The sequence below is a fragment of the Phyllosticta capitalensis genome, assembly GCF_038381095.1.
Source record: "Phyllosticta capitalensis strain CBS 128856 chromosome Unknown BKA78scaffold_1, whole genome shotgun sequence".
In the NCBI taxonomy this organism is placed as follows: domain Eukaryota; kingdom Fungi; phylum Ascomycota; class Dothideomycetes; order Botryosphaeriales; family Phyllostictaceae; genus Phyllosticta; species Phyllosticta capitalensis.
Window position 1 is genome coordinate 2,113,445 of NW_027117439.1, and position 14,888 is coordinate 2,128,332.

The window sequence follows — 14,888 nt, forward strand, 5'->3', positions numbered from 1 at the left end:
CGCTGTCCCCTATTTAGATGGCTGAATCTTAAAAGTCGGAAAGGAATATATCAAGACAAATGCCTCGGCATGGCTGGCAAACTCTTGATAGGCCGCCATTGGAAGCGAAAAGAATGACGTTCGTCCGTTGAAACGACCGCCACTCTCAACTGAATTGGGGCAGAGGCCAGAGGCGGCAGCATGGGAAAAACACCGGAGCATGCCTTCGCATGCAGTGCTTTGTAACGGCGACTGTCATTGTTTACTCTTTATTGAAGCTGCTCCAATGACTCCCTGAACATCTACGCCTGGCTTTGAAGTACACAGCGGTTGCTTTCATCACCTGCTCTTTCCAGGCCGTGTTCAAGCACTTCAAGCTCAACAACCCAGGCAGCGACATCAGTTGATGACTGCAGCGCCACAGATAGGAGAAGTCAAGGAGAGGGTTCGAAGCGTCGACATTGCCAATAACGCCATGTATTATTTGCGGGATTTTGTAGCTTTGGGTAATGCACATGATCGAAATTGGGAGCATAATTGTGGAGAAGTATCCGAGATCAATATCCAATGTGGTGGAAAGGAAATCAAACGAAAGAAATGAGCCTGCCTCTGCCGCAAGCTGCTGATCTGATGTTTTTGTGACCCAGATGAAGCAATATGTCAACACTCGGCATTCGAGTACGTCTACTTTACCTGGGAGTTGGCATTCGCACTGCGACTGAATCTCTTACTGCACCGGTCCTGCAGTGTAGAGTCGCGGCATCATTGGCCAGCTGCTGCAGGGCCATCACAGGTAAACAGAGGAATTTACAACGCCGAAAACGCCATGTATGTCTTGCTTTATCTATTCTGTGTCTCAAATGAATCATAACTTGGAAGCAAAGGACTCCCCAATGCAAAAAGAAACCAAAATAAATCGCAGCTGTCTAGTCATTAACGCGTCCACCTTCTTGGTCCCCACCTTTTGAGCGTCCATCCTCTTCGTCCTTCTGTCCCTTTTGTTCTTCATGTCCTTCTTTGATAACCTTTTTTCCTTGCCATTTTTTGTTACGGTGTTCAATCAGCGTCTTCATCCATTTCTTTCTTTTCTTTTCCGATGTGCTTTGTGCGATGCTTATCGGTGACTTCCCGCTGTTGTCTTTGATTTCTGGGTCTGCTTTGTAATTTAGCAACACCTCAAGTGTGCCGAGCTTGTTGTTTTCTGTTGCGCGATCGATTGCACAATGTAGTGGAGTTTTCCCGTCGTTGTTTTTGCTGTTAATAATGGCGGGGTCAGGATTTGCCTTCAAAAGGTTTTCCATGGCTTTTACATGCTGATCCTGAGCAGCCCAGTGCAATGGTGTATCTCCATCTTCGTCTCTTGCGGCAAAATCTACCCCACGCTTTTGCAAGGCCAGTATGATTTTTTTGTTGGAAACTCTTGCTGCGAAGTGAAGGGGCGTATAACCCCGTTTGTTCTTCACGCTTGGGTCGGCGTTTTGACCCAATAAGCGATTGATGATATCAATGTTCTCGTCTTCCTGCGTTTCGTTGTTCTCGTCTTCCTGCGTTTCGTTGTTGTCGTTCTCCTGCGTTTTGTTGTTGTCGTTGTCCTGCGTTTTGTTGTTGTCGTTGTCCTGCGTTTTGTTGTTGTCGTTGTCCTGCGTTTTGTTGTTGTCGTTCTCCTGCGTTTTGTTGTTGTCGTTCGTAGCCTCTTGAACCGATAGTATTGATATTGCCCATGATAGTGGTGTTGTGCCACAATCAGCTGGCATGTCTGACTTGGCCCCGTTGTTCAGCAAAAGCTGTGCAATTTTAAATTGTCCCCCGTCGATTGCGTAGAGCAGAGGAGTAAGGCCATCCACGCCTTTGGAATTGATATCGGATTTCTTTGCTGGTAAGAATTGAGTGAGCAAGTCAAGTTGCCGTTTCCTAAGCGATTCAGGTTGCCGTTTGCTCTCGCCGCTGCTTGGTTTTGCGCTCGAGTCAGCTTGAATGTCCAAGAGATCCTCAAGAATTTTCATCTCTTTTTCTATGCCTCGAGCTGCAATGTGAAGGACAGTTTCCGTCTTTTTTTGGAGTTTTAGAACTGGAATAATGCACGTCAGAGCGTCTTCAGGCGAGCCCAGCTTGGTCTCGCTGAATATTTTCTGCACTCGCGAGACAATTCCGTGCTCCAGTTTGCGTCGCGTTTGAACATTGAATGGTGTTATTTCCGTCGTTGTGCGAATGATCGCTGAAAAGAACAGCGAGTATATCTCTTGAGCATAGAGTTTTGTGAGTGGTAGTCTTGTCGGCAGTGCCAACACCTTGATTTTTGTGCCGTTGTGACGTTTGTCGGAAATATTTTGCCAGCCGGATCGTACGCGGTTTTGTCTGGCCCCAATCTCGGATGAGGATTTCTCATTCGACCAAGGAGGATAAACATCGTGTTCTTTGACAGTCGGTTGTCGACTCTCGCGCCACATGTCATATTCCAAGGACGGGTTTTCAAGGTCGGATCTTCGAGGCAGTTGCCACAAAATCCGCATGCCACTATTTCCTCGGTGATATTGCTCTTCTTCCTGTTCATTCAAAGACCATATCTGGAGTCCCAGGGCTGCTTCTAACTCGTGAATGTCGACCGCCCAGTTGCTTGATATGTCTCCATCCTTATTGACAAGACGTTTGAGTGCGATGAAAGCCTCCGTTGTACTTTCGTCACACTTTGACTGTATTGGAAATCTGCATTTGATCGGCCAAAGAATCGTATGTGACTTCGTCCATTTTTCAGCCCATTCGTCGTTCTCGGGCAACGTCGCGAAAATGTAATCGGCGGTCAAATTGATGGCGTCGGCAAGTGCACTCACAGTCTTTCGCAAGGGAACAAGGGTATCCGTCCAACTTCCGGTCATATGCGCGAGTCGACATCGGTAAAAGAAAGTTTTTACGGGGCTTTGTTGCGGTATTCCTACTCTTGTGCTCCGAAATTCCCTCGCCCATCCCTCTGGTTGATACTGCAAGCCGTCTTCGTGGGCTGTCTTTGTTTTTCGAAACCCAACTAGTTGATATTCTTCGTCGATGCAAAGAGCTACACTGTTCCTGTGGTAGCGGCGGGTGGTACTTTTTGAATAATCAGTCCCCACGTAGGCGATCTGCCATTTCTGTTGACTTTCTCCACTGCCTCCCAGTCTAAGAGCCAGCCAGTCGAGTTCATGCCCTGCAAATGCGTCCGGATCGCATCTCATCAGATTTCTCGACTCTTTCAAACGCCGTGTACGGAGCCCTGCCCGCACCATACTCATGATGAGCATTGCGCCCAATTGAGCGACCGACACAGACGAGTGGCATGCTCTCAATCCCAAGAATTGCAATACAAATCCAAACATTGTAGATCCAACTGAAACCCACACAAGGGATTCCATGAGTCTCTTTCTGGTCTCATCTTGCCGTGTCTTTTTCCACGAGGTGACATATTTCAAAAGATGTGTATTATCTGTATAGGCGAAGGAATCGAAGACTTGGTCGCCGATTGTTTGGTTTCCTGGCTGAATCCAGTACATCTGAGTTTGGAATTTTGTCAAGTTTTTGTCTCTTTTGAAACATCGTTCTTCGGTGCTCTTGTAGATTAGGAGAGCAGAGAGCCCTGTTCCACAGCTCACAAGAATGGTTCCTGCGACAGTCATTGGCACTGCGTAGTCTGCCGAAGAATTGGCCTGAATGAAGTGGAATGTGTATCTTGAAAAGCCGGCCCAAATCAACACTCCAGACTGCAAGGCGATCCCAAGAATGGCGGCGGCTATAAACCATGGCCTATCACGCTGCTGGATGCCAACGTTGAGGGACAGATTTGGTTTCGGGGCAAAGTCTTCGACGTCGTTGGATTTTCCGGTTTTATCTTCAACATCCCCGCGCTTGCGTAGATTCTTTTCACCCACTCTGATTTCTTGGTCGAATTGTTGAAGTATTCTCGAGGCCAATGAATTCCCGCCGTTGCTTTTCCCGGATCGCTGTGGTAGAACTCTTCTTCGGATGCCTCAGGATCGAACATGATTTCGAGGAGTTTAGGGGTGCCATAGACACGGGCCACGCCACCATTATTGTATAGTTCCCCGACATTGCGACTAGTAGAGCTTTGTAACTCTACTTCAGCATTGCCTTCTCCTTCTTGTGCCCGACCAATAAAGGCTCTGAGGGATGGTGAACCACAGACGCGGATTACTGAGACCAACGCCGTAAGGATTCCAATTGGGGCCATGGCGAAAATGATGACATCCTCAGGTAACGTCGTTTCACTCAAGTACTGCTTTGTGTGTTCTTCGCCGAATAGAGAAATAAGCGGCCCCAGGTCCGTCGCGAGGTTGTTTGCGAAGTCGTCCCACCAGGTCATGTTGACCGTGGGTTGGAAGGAGCAGGCAGAGGTAGATTCGTCGCCAGAGAATACGAGAGTTGATGCATAAATTGTGACAAGGTATCTCCTCGTAGTTTTCGGAGTCGGCGGAGATATATTCAATGCGCGAGGTAAGAACTCCTCACTGGGAACTGGACAAGGAACTGAGAGTGTTCGGAAAGTGCAATGATAGACCCCTTATCATCAGCCGCGTCGGAATGAGCAGCCCACAAGAGTTTCTTCTTTTTGGATGGGGCCGAGGCGGAGAGTGACTGGATCCCCTTAGATGCCAATCAAAATGCTTGATCAACACAAAGAAAAATACCCAGCTTAGATTGATGCAGGCTGAGATGAAAGGTCATGGCCACAATCGACAGATTTAGCAGTTTAGTGGAGACCCTCAAAGTCCGCAAAAGGAAGAAGTGGACGTGCAGAAAGCAAGTCGACGCGCAAGCGCATTGCTTTTCCTGCACATTGTGTGCTCCTCACTGCCTACTGTATCCTGAGGTGTTCCTTTTTCTTGTTGTTGCCCAGGCGGCTTTTCAATTGTAGTCTGAAAGAAAGAGGTCGCGGCAAGGTTGTCGCGACATAAGTAGGTACATTGCAGGCAGCTGAAAAGCCGTGCGGTTGTGGCGCAACTGAACAAGGCGCAAAGTGTGAAGAGGTGATGCAGACTCCCGTGTCACAATGGCGCCCTGAAGTGGTGAAGACGCATGGTGAAAAAGCAACCGAGTCGCGATCCGATCACGAGAATTTGATAGCGAAAATGAGGACATCTGGTGGAAAATAGGACCATCGGGGAGTTCATCTGAATGCCGAATTGCAACACCTGCGGTCGACATCGCGATCAAATGGTGCGGGCGAATTCAAGGAGAACGATTAACATCATTAAGAATGACTGGAGATGCAGAGCCTGAAAAAGAAAGCGGCAGCTTCGGCACCAAGTGTGATGTTTGATTGAGCCCTGCGTGCTGGCAATGTTGCACGACGACGCGGGTGTCGACAGGCTATTAGATGCCTGAAGAGCCTGCAGGCATCTATCAGCTGGTGCCTTCAAAAGGATGGTTTCTGGATAGAAAATGTATCTACTGCGAATGTTGAAATCGGATTGAGGTGCGTGTGGCGGGTGTGCTCAAAAGCCTCATCGTGGTGATCCGACCTTGGCGTTGCATCAAAAATGCGGTGAGCCGTGCGGTACTCAGGTAGAATCACTACGATCCAAAAAGTTGGGCGCATGTGCGTCTGCTGTATGTCCTTACAGGGGATACCAGACGAAGATCGTAGCGGAAAAAACAGCCAGGAGGGTGGTGTTTTGATGTACCGCAATAGAGAAGCAGGGACAGTGGCAAAATGCGGTAGCAGGATGTGAAATACCGGGCACGGAGAGTGCGTCTTTGCGCGTGTTGAGCTTTCTTCGAAGATGAGGTGGTGTTGAGGTCCAGGGAAAGTGCACGGTGGAATGGAGGCGCAAATCGCAACTGCGGCTTTTGGAGCACGCGGACCTTCCATCTCCTTCCTCTCAACACACACAGTCAGTTTCTTTTTCCCACATCGCCTTCTTCAGCCAGCTTCATCACAAATCGCCAGCGATTCGACAGAGTCACCGCTCAACCGCCTCCCCCTGCCGCCACATCTTCTGCGCACTCCTCGCTCTCAACCAAAGCACAATGATGGACACACGGACGGAACAACTTCCCTACCCATGTCTCATCTCTTTCAGGAAGTACTAGACCCGAGCTTTACTGACATCCCTCGGCGAAGGAGACCAGGCTCGTAGACGGTACGTACCGCTGAAGCCCCGCTTCCGCTTCCGCGTCCGCGTCCCCAGACTCCCGTCTCCACGTCAGGCCAACATCCGAACCAGCTTCGACCTCAAAGACACTTCCAGCAGTATTCTTCGTACTCCAACGCCACAGAACGGGCATTCAAGCAGGTAGGCGAGCAGGCGAGCAGTCCGGAATTCAGGCGAGTCCCCAGGGCATCGGGCGACAGCAACCCGGGCGTACCCTCATCCGTTCTTCGTTCCGCGCAAACGCACCAAACGGCCTACCCCAGACGGAGGGTTGCGGGCCGGAACGTGGACAAACCGATCCCTATCTGGTGGCAAGCGGTGGAAAATGGAAGACGGCTCGACACCTTTCGGTTCCGCGCGTCCGTCGTGTGCATTTTGCTGAAGATTCCGACGGTCCAGGGCTTCTTCCGCTGCGTCTGGAATCAGCCCAGCGCCATCGTTTGAAATGGACTTCGAACGATTGGATAATCAGTCCGCGCTCAAATCTACGGTTTGTGGAAAGGGCAAGCACCGCGTGTGCTCCTAGCGCCTACCAGGTACGGGCCGCCGCCGCGAGTGGGCGGAGGGGTCCCGTCGAGGTACCACTCTGCCAGGACAGCACTTCGGTGCCCGGTGCGACAGGGCGTACAGCAAGGTAATTGACACAGAGGGCAGGCTGTTTGACAGACCAGGTCCTGATCTTGTTCGGAGATGGACACAAGCTTGATTGCGTCGTTGCGAATCCGTCGTGACGACGCCAGTACGCAAAATAGTAAACGACTGGACCTGCCCGGTGCCACGTGCGGGCGGAAAGGCAAAAAGGCTGGGCCGTCTGTCGCCGTTGGTTGCGTACGGGGTACGTCGCTCGCTTGGTAATGTTGCGAACTTGATCTGCCAGGGCTGCGCGTCAATGAAGCAGCATGGCTACGTCATGGATCATGAAGCGCCCAATTTTCTGCGACAGAAGAACTGGAGAACGTCAACCGCGAGTATGTTTCTGCCGGCAGAAAAAAAATTATCGTTATCTTCCCAGCAGCATGATAGCATTTTGCGACGAACGCTTATGACGCAAGAGTAGCGGGCGCAGGCAAGACGGCAGCGAATGACGCTGTGGAAATTGGACGTTTGACTCGTACGGACCAACGGGACGGGGAGAGACCGAGACCTCGCACAGCGCAGCTCGGCGATTTGGCGCACAATTAGAGTTGTTGCGGAGCAAACACCTCCCAGCAAAAGCGCCTCAGGCGACGGGGTTGGTGGTAAAAAGATGCCGGGAGATCGACGAGTGTGATGTAGGCCAAGCGAGATTCTGCGCAGATGAGATGCGGACGGGAGCTGATCTTGAAGTCTGTTGATGGCTATGACGAGCTGCATCGAGCTGATCTGGTGGCAGATGGCTGGTCAAGCGCTTGGAGGCTTTGTGGAGGCGGCGCACGCGTCTGGGGACGCATGGATGGGGAGTGGATGGCATGGTCAAACGGTGATACCTTCAGTCAGCTGGAGGACTGATCCCCGACCTGCCTGGCGACCTGAGCCTCGTGTCGAGGACGCCGCGCGTGGTCGTCTTGGTTGGAGCCAGGTTCCCTGAAAGTTGTGGCATTGTACCTGTGTTGGTGTTTTCGCTGACGGGCAGACAGGCAACGGAAAAGAGACACTTGTATTCCGCACTCGTACGTACAGCCCTATGGTTACTACCGACCTACAAGCCACTTGACCGCGTCGGCCTCGGTTCGCTTCATAGCCTTCTCCGCGCGTCTTGAAGGGCAGGGCAAACAGGCAGCGAGCAACGAGATGCAATGGTTGACGAAGCCCGATGTCGCAGAGACATGGGCAATATGGTCGACGTGGGATGGGATGCCACATGGGCATCGCAAAAGGGATCCCGTGAACCAGCCCAGAGCTTCAGGTTGCTCACCGACCATGATGTTCACCAGGGACAAGAGACTAAAAAGGGTCGGCGTTCTATAGAGGTCGACTCTAACCCCCACACAATGGATAGCTCCCGGAGAGGTCGCCGACCACCGTCTGCTCAGGCACTAGGCTGAAAATGGCAATTTCGCGCGACGGAAACGAAACGCGGGGTGGCTGCCAACCACCACGCGATGCGGCCAGCTTTCCACGTCGTGGGATGGTGCGATTGTGGCATCGCGCGGAGGAAGCTCGTGGGCGTTGAGGGGGCGCAGAGTGGGAGATTGGCTGGGTTTATTTTGGGGGTTGGTGGGAGGAGCGGTCTGTTTCGGTGTCAGAGAGAAGGGCGTGGTGGCTGTTGGAGTGTGGAGTGGTGGTGGTTGTAGTTTCTGCCGGCAGAAAAAGATGGACAGGCACCAACGACAAAGCCCAAGCTGGTGCGACGGATGGAAAGCTGTGCTCCTCAGGTATCCATAATCAGCAACAGCTGTCAGCATGGCCGTGTGCGTGGTGTGTGGTGGATTGATTGATGAGGAAGGGTGTTGCTGCGCCGACGCCGAGGCTGCTGAAACCGGCCACCGCTTGGATTATTTGCAGAGAGCAACTTCCGCAAACTGCAAACGCAGCAAGCAGCCAGCCAGAGGATCTGATCTGCAAACGTTCTCCAACCAACCAACCATCGACTCAAAGCCCAAACGACTCGTCGTGCAACAAACTGACAAATCGTCGCGGCGGCAGAGACAGTCCGCGGGGTTGTGTCAGAGAGAGGAGCGTCAGCTCGGCCCTCACGTATCACATAATCAATAAACGCGAATTTGAGTCTTTCCTCGGGGTTCCAGGGTGCAGGGCGCAAGACGCGGGTTAGACGCGCGAATGCAGCCCATTTCGTCCGGACGAGCACCGGCCGAACCCCGCAGGCGCAACAGCAGGAGCCAACCACTGGCTGGATGGAGGGGAACAAGGCACGGCAGATGGATGATGTTCGACAAGGACCGTCGAGGGAGAGAGAACAAAGCAAGACCTGAGCCGGCCACAGCCGGCGTGGTTCTTTTGAAGGGAGGGCAAAATCCGAGCTCCGCCCGGGTCCCAAACTGCTCCCGTCAAAGGTGTATGCCCGGCACTGACGGGCAGCGGAAGTAGTAGTAGGACGGAGAGTTGGCAAGATGGCACGGCCGTGAAAAAATCGACATGAAAAGCGCGCTGCTGAGCGAAAGACGAGCGCGATGATTATTCAACGGTTCAGTGTTGGTTGTCAAGCATCCATGGCGGAAATCCTTTGCACGGGCAGCGCAGAAGCTGCGGTCTGTGCGCCAGGAACAGCCGTGGCGCCTGCCCGTCTTCAACGCCGTCGACCGTTCGAGGTAGGGAACATGTTGCCTGCTGCTACTGGGTGCCAGGGACGAGCAGAAAAAAACGGCAGAAAATTTGCAAAGCAGAGAATTCAAGAGACTGGATTCCGGATCGCGGTGCCGTTGTCTGCAAAATCTTCATCCGCCACATGGAATCTCGCCAGACGGCCTGAATAATGCTGCCGTCGGCACACTGATGGCTTGCCGGTGGATGACTACTCTCACGATGTTCAGATGAGAGACGAGGGGGCAGGCAGTCTATCTGTTGCAAGCCAACACATGAGAAAAACCTGCAAACTGGCGAGGCGGATGAGTAAAATATGGAGATCTGGCAAATCTGCCCCCAACACCAACAGCGCTGTCAACCAACCAACGCCCAACAACAAACCTGATGAGAGGTATCGTGAGCAACAAGAAAAAAAAATCCTCGAATAAAAATGGATCTGATTCGCCCCCCGTCTCGTCTCGCCAGCCTACAACTACTAATCTCCAGGCGGGCAAGGCAAGAAAATTCTCTTCTGTCCGCCGTGGGTCCTTCCCGCTGGCCCCGCAACAAAGACACCACTTTTGATTCTCGTCGTCTGTCGTCCGTGACAAGTCCGCAGGCAGACCTGAGAAAGGGCAAGCAAAGTTCCTTTCGAACAGTCATCAAAAGGGCACGAGGGCATGGGAATGCCGTGGTGGGTACAGTACGTGGGGCGGCGCCGGTCACCCGCCCTCGCGGCATTGCGGCATCGCGGCATCGCGTCTTCTTTTGCATGCAGCAGAACGGGAGTGGTCGAAATCCGTCACCGCTTCTTTCCGGCTGCGCTGCCCTGCTCTGTCTGCTGGCCGGCTGGCTGGCTGACTGACTGCTGCAGCCACACGCCTTTGAAGGGCAGCGTTGGTGGTTGACATTTGACAGTCATCACTCGCCTACCGAGGCCTGTGTCGGGTGCGAGTTGAGTCGGCCTTGAGCAGTGTCGCGCCGGCGAGGTCGCTGTCACAATATCGGGGACCTGCTTGAGATGCCAGACTTGTCATTCACCGCAGAGAATTCTGTTGTACGCGTTTCGTCTCTTCCGCGTCCCTCTTCTCGTCCTTCTTCTCGTCCTTGCCCGCCGCATAACAAATCAAACCACGCGCCTCGAGTCCATTCTCAAACGACACCGGCACCGGCAATAAGTAAGCAGCAAGGCACGCAATAAGGCGCATGGTCCGTGACATGTCAGAACGTTGTTCCCGTGCCTTCCATCCGCACGTACCAGACACATGATCTGCCCGGATGGATTGAGAGGTGGAGCCTCTGCGTCGATCCCCTTCGTACGCCGTATAGGGGAAATTTCCCGGCTTTCTCCAAACTTGTATTTTTGAGAGGAGCGAATGAATCCTCCGGCACGCGTATGCCGCGCGCGCGCGCTCTGTTAGGTCGCCTGTCAGATATGTCAGGCAGGTTTTGTTTTGGCGAGCCTGCAGACGGGTTACGGACGACGAATTGAGAGCAGGGGCATATGTAGGGACTAATGAACTTGCAGGACTTTTGCATGAACGGTTGGGAAGAACAACGCATCGGCATCTCCACACTTCGGCTACCTGCTTGTCCTGCCTGCTGCGACTGCGACTGCAAACAGCTTCAAGCACCTGCACAGGTGCGGCGCTGTTGTTTCTTTGCTGTGGCTAAGCAAGGTACCTAGGCAAGGCAAGTTAGACCACGGTTTGTCACCGCTCCGCTCCGTGCCGTCCCCGGCCGTAGGCATTGCACATCAGATACCGTATGCAGGGAGGCTTGTACCTCGTCATCAAGAGAACGAAACAAACGGCCAGCAGCATGCCCACCTTGCTTTTGCTTTGGTACAGCTGACACGCTTCGAGATAGGCGAGCGGGCATTTCAGTGTAGCAATATGGCAGCACGTGGGCGCAAAGAGCGCGCGCATGAGCGATGTTGCCTGGATGCCTTCCATTGCAGGAATCCAATGACTGAATGGCTGAATGACAGCTGCCATTGACGCGAAACAACCAGGCTGCATGAATCAACCTGCCCGTCACAAAGCAGTCGACCGCAACAAAGCACCATCCAACAAAGATCGATAATCCCATCGCGATGGACAGAGCCAAGGCCAAGGCAGGCGCAAAGCCACCCGAAGCACGCGCCCAGGCACGCGCTATGAATGGCGCCGGCGCACCGTATTCGCTTTCTTGAAATATGCCTGCCAAACAATGATCTACCGCGAAGTACGAGCGTGCGAATAATTGCCAATCACTAGGACGGACCAGGCAGGGCAGCGTAAGTGGCATCGAGCCGGCGCAAAGCGAAAAAAGAAAGCGAAAAAAGGACAAAGCGAGAGAGAGAGTAATCGAGCAAGCAAGCATCCACGGTTCGGCGACGCCGACTGGCCTACGCACTCTATTCGGATTCGGTCGACCGAGGCACAGCACGCTTGCCGGCTCGGCCGGTAAGCTCGGCCTGGGGTCCAATTGCACGATTGGTTCTGTGGCTACCTAGCTACCAGACGGAGAGTAAATTGTGCACAGCCTTTGATATCCGGTAGGCTACCAGTAGTCAGGACGGATGGGTCGAGAAGAGAGAGCATCGCGGGGTGGATTTGGATGCCCTTCTTCTCTCCCTTTGCTCGGTGCCAAAGACTTGGAATCAACGGTGGTTGTGTGCCGGAACGAGACGTTTCCGCGCCACTGACTGCCTCGCCGACGATGGATACCGCCTGGGCGGCTCTGGGCGCGGCTGCGGCTGTGGTTGTGGATGGCCCTGCTGCGCCACAGGGTCTTGTCTCGATCTTGGCTTTTGTGGATAGACATGGGGGCTGTTGTTCCATGGATGGTATTGATGACGTCTGGCGAGGATGAGATGAGATGGATCGTCACTGACATCAACCAGCTGGATTACTCAGTATCCATTGAATCCACTTCAGAGCTGTTTGAGACGCCCATATCCGCCATTTACTCGAGGTCACTACCGAGACAGGCAAGAAGAGCACACAGAATGCAAGCCACCTCCAAAGTGTGAGAGCTTCCAGTCGGATACCGCACGTACCGATTAGTATACAGCACACAAGCGACTCATTGCTCGTCCCGTCCCGCTGTCAGAACGGTGTCAGTCCACTCTCGATGCAGGCTTTGCTTGGCTTTCACATCTCCGCTTCTCGTCCATGGTGCTCCCGCTGTACCGGCTCTTGTCGTCTCCGCTTCAAGCCCTCTCCTCCGCTTGTCCTCCTCCTCCGCCGTGCAGTCGTTCCCCTCTCTCTGGCACTCCGCCTCCGCCCGTATCCGCATCCTTTCCGAACTTGCAGGTTTTACTCATCGCCGAGGCGGAGGGCAGGAGAGATGGAAAGAGGGCAATGGACTTGGGCGATTGTAACGCCGATTGTGCAGCGGATGGGGCAGGAATTGGATGCAAGCAAGACTCCCAATCAGATGGATTCTGCCAGCAAAAGGAAGGAGCGAAGATGATGTCAATGATTCCATCCCTCCAACCCATCACAGCTCGTGGTAGGTGAACGGAAGTTGCGACCACCAGCAAGGTGCTCGGCGAATCGATGACGTATGTGCCTGCCTCTCTCGAGTCCCCGCCAGTAGTGCATCCCCACTTCCTCCATCTTTCTTTTCTCAGTATCCATTGCATTCGCACGCGCGCCTTGCAGCCTCAAGTCGTGTGCCTCAGCAGGCCTCACCAACCGCGCTCGCTCTCAGGTCCTGTCTGCCTCGTCGCTCGGTCCCCGCATCCCAAGTCTGAGCTCCGCTCCGAAAGCGAACGGACGCACCAGCGGATACGCGGATACAAGCGAGCCGAGCATAGCGGGCGGGCGGCGGGTCACAGGGTAAACGTCAGGCGTCCTTCGGTACCTGAGAGCGACTGGAGTGGTGTCGGGTGCAGAACATAGGGGATTGCCTCGTTTGGCAGTTCCGCACCCCGCGGAGGTCCGAGACCGACAGAAGCGATGGAGGGCGAGATGAGGAGGGATGGAGAAGTTGGTGGTGGATCATGGGGAACAGGGGAATGGGCATGGGGAACGCTCTGTCGTCTCGTTTCTCCAAGTCAGGTCGAACAGATTGGACCTCGTGCTTCAGGCACACGGCGCGCGTGGTCAGGTACATGTGTACCTTAGCGCCTGTTTCTGGCAATGTACATCTTGGCAGAGTCTGAGATGCTGCGCGTGGGCACGCGAGACGTCGTCCAAAGTGGGTTACACAACATTGTACAGACAGCACGAGATAAAGCAAGGCAATGAATGCAGCTCAAGCGAAGACATAGACGAACTCGACGAAGCAACGCAAGGAGATGGACGAGGTGCACCAAAGGCGTTTGCTTCTCCGTTGCCCCTCCCTCCTCCTTGCCATTCTTCTAGGTCTCTCCCCCGCTTGATTGTGTAGGTGGTGTAACACAACGGCCGCAACGAAACAGGCTCAACCAGCTCGCGCGTTTCGCGCGTAAAGTGGCCGCGTCCAGCCCGCCTGATTGAGATAACCCTATCATGAAATGGAAACATTCTCTACGTGCGCAAACAGCCGCGTCTTTGTCGTTCTCGATTCTTCTTCTCGTCCGAAAGCAGGACGGCTGCTCCAAATCGTGCTGCCTACCTTACAACATGTACAGTCAATGCCTGCGCCTCGCGCACCGCCTCACCACCAACAAGACATCGCACCCAGCCATGTCCATGGTATCCCCGCCGGCAGGCACCAAACATCATTGTAGAAGTGTGTGTGTGCGCGCGCGCGGAAAACATTCACCGCACGCCCGCCCTCCCTCCGCCACGTCGTTTCATCTCAACTCTTCTCTCTGCCCGCTTCGAGACGAACGCGCCCCCATCTCGGCACCAACGGCGTCTAGTCCGCGCGCCCTGCTCTGCCGTACTGTAGTAATCCACGCACATCTGCCATGTTCCAGTGGCTGGCTGGCTAGTCGGCTGGCAAGCCCTCCGACGTCGGCGCGGACGGACAAACGGCACCACAAGATAGACGCGGGGTGCAGAGATACCTACTGATCTACGGATAAGGCGGGAGGCAGGCAGGCAGGCGGGATGATGCCCTGCGCTGCTCACTGCGCGTGTGCCTCGTTTGTTCAGGTGGCCATTTGAGTATGAGTGGGCGGCAATGGTCGCCGGTGTGTGTGGGGAAGAGATGGGAATGGGACGGAGAGGCTCGGGGCCGGGTGCGACGTGGGATGGATGGGTGGATTAGAAACTGAAGAGGGGCTGGCTGCGTTGGTTGGCTGGTGAGGTGGGCGGGCGGGAGCGGAGGGAGAGGTGAGGTCACATGCCGCTGTTTTGTTTACTGAGGTGCCTCACCCGCGTGCGCGGGCAGTTGGGCGAGTGCGGGTGAGGGAGATAGCTGAGATGGGCGGGTGAGGACGGCGACTGAAGTGAAGCGTGACAAGCAACAGCAGAGTGGATGTTGAGTGCAATCGTCGTGGCGTCTGTTGGCAAGAATGAGATGAGTCGCTTCCAGTCGCTTTCGCTTTGACCTTGCAAAGTGCATGCATGCAGCAAGGCATCAGGCAGTCACAGTCATCAAGTCAAGGAATGAATGCAGTGCAATGCG

The 14,888-nt window shown here is 54.0% G+C and overlaps 3 protein-coding genes across 3 annotated transcripts; 1 reads left to right on the forward strand and 2 right to left on the reverse strand.

Moving 5' to 3' along the window:
• Window positions 1–793: 793 nt before the first annotated feature.
• On the reverse strand, window positions 794–3,908 carry BKA78DRAFT_13192 (ankyrin repeat-containing domain protein). The gene has a single exon (XM_066882607.1). It carries the CDS (start codon window positions 3,621–3,623, stop codon window positions 906–908), a length of 2,718 nt encoding a protein of 905 aa, XP_066749430.1. The 5' UTR covers window positions 3,624–3,908; the 3' UTR covers window positions 794–905.
• Window positions 3,909–5,274: 1,366 nt separating this feature from the next.
• BKA78DRAFT_13178 (uncharacterized protein) lies at window positions 5,275–5,951 on the reverse strand. Its single transcript, XM_066882606.1, has one exon. It carries the CDS (start codon window positions 5,834–5,836, stop codon window positions 5,381–5,383), a length of 456 nt encoding a protein of 151 aa, XP_066749431.1. The 5' UTR covers window positions 5,837–5,951; the 3' UTR covers window positions 5,275–5,380.
• An 8,041-nt stretch (window positions 5,952–13,992) lies between these two features.
• Window positions 13,993–14,785, forward strand: BKA78DRAFT_302680 (uncharacterized protein). The gene has a single exon (XM_066887461.1). It carries the CDS (start codon window positions 14,000–14,002, stop codon window positions 14,330–14,332), a length of 333 nt encoding a protein of 110 aa, XP_066749432.1. The 5' UTR covers window positions 13,993–13,999; the 3' UTR covers window positions 14,333–14,785.
• Window positions 14,786–14,888: the final 103 nt, after the last annotated feature.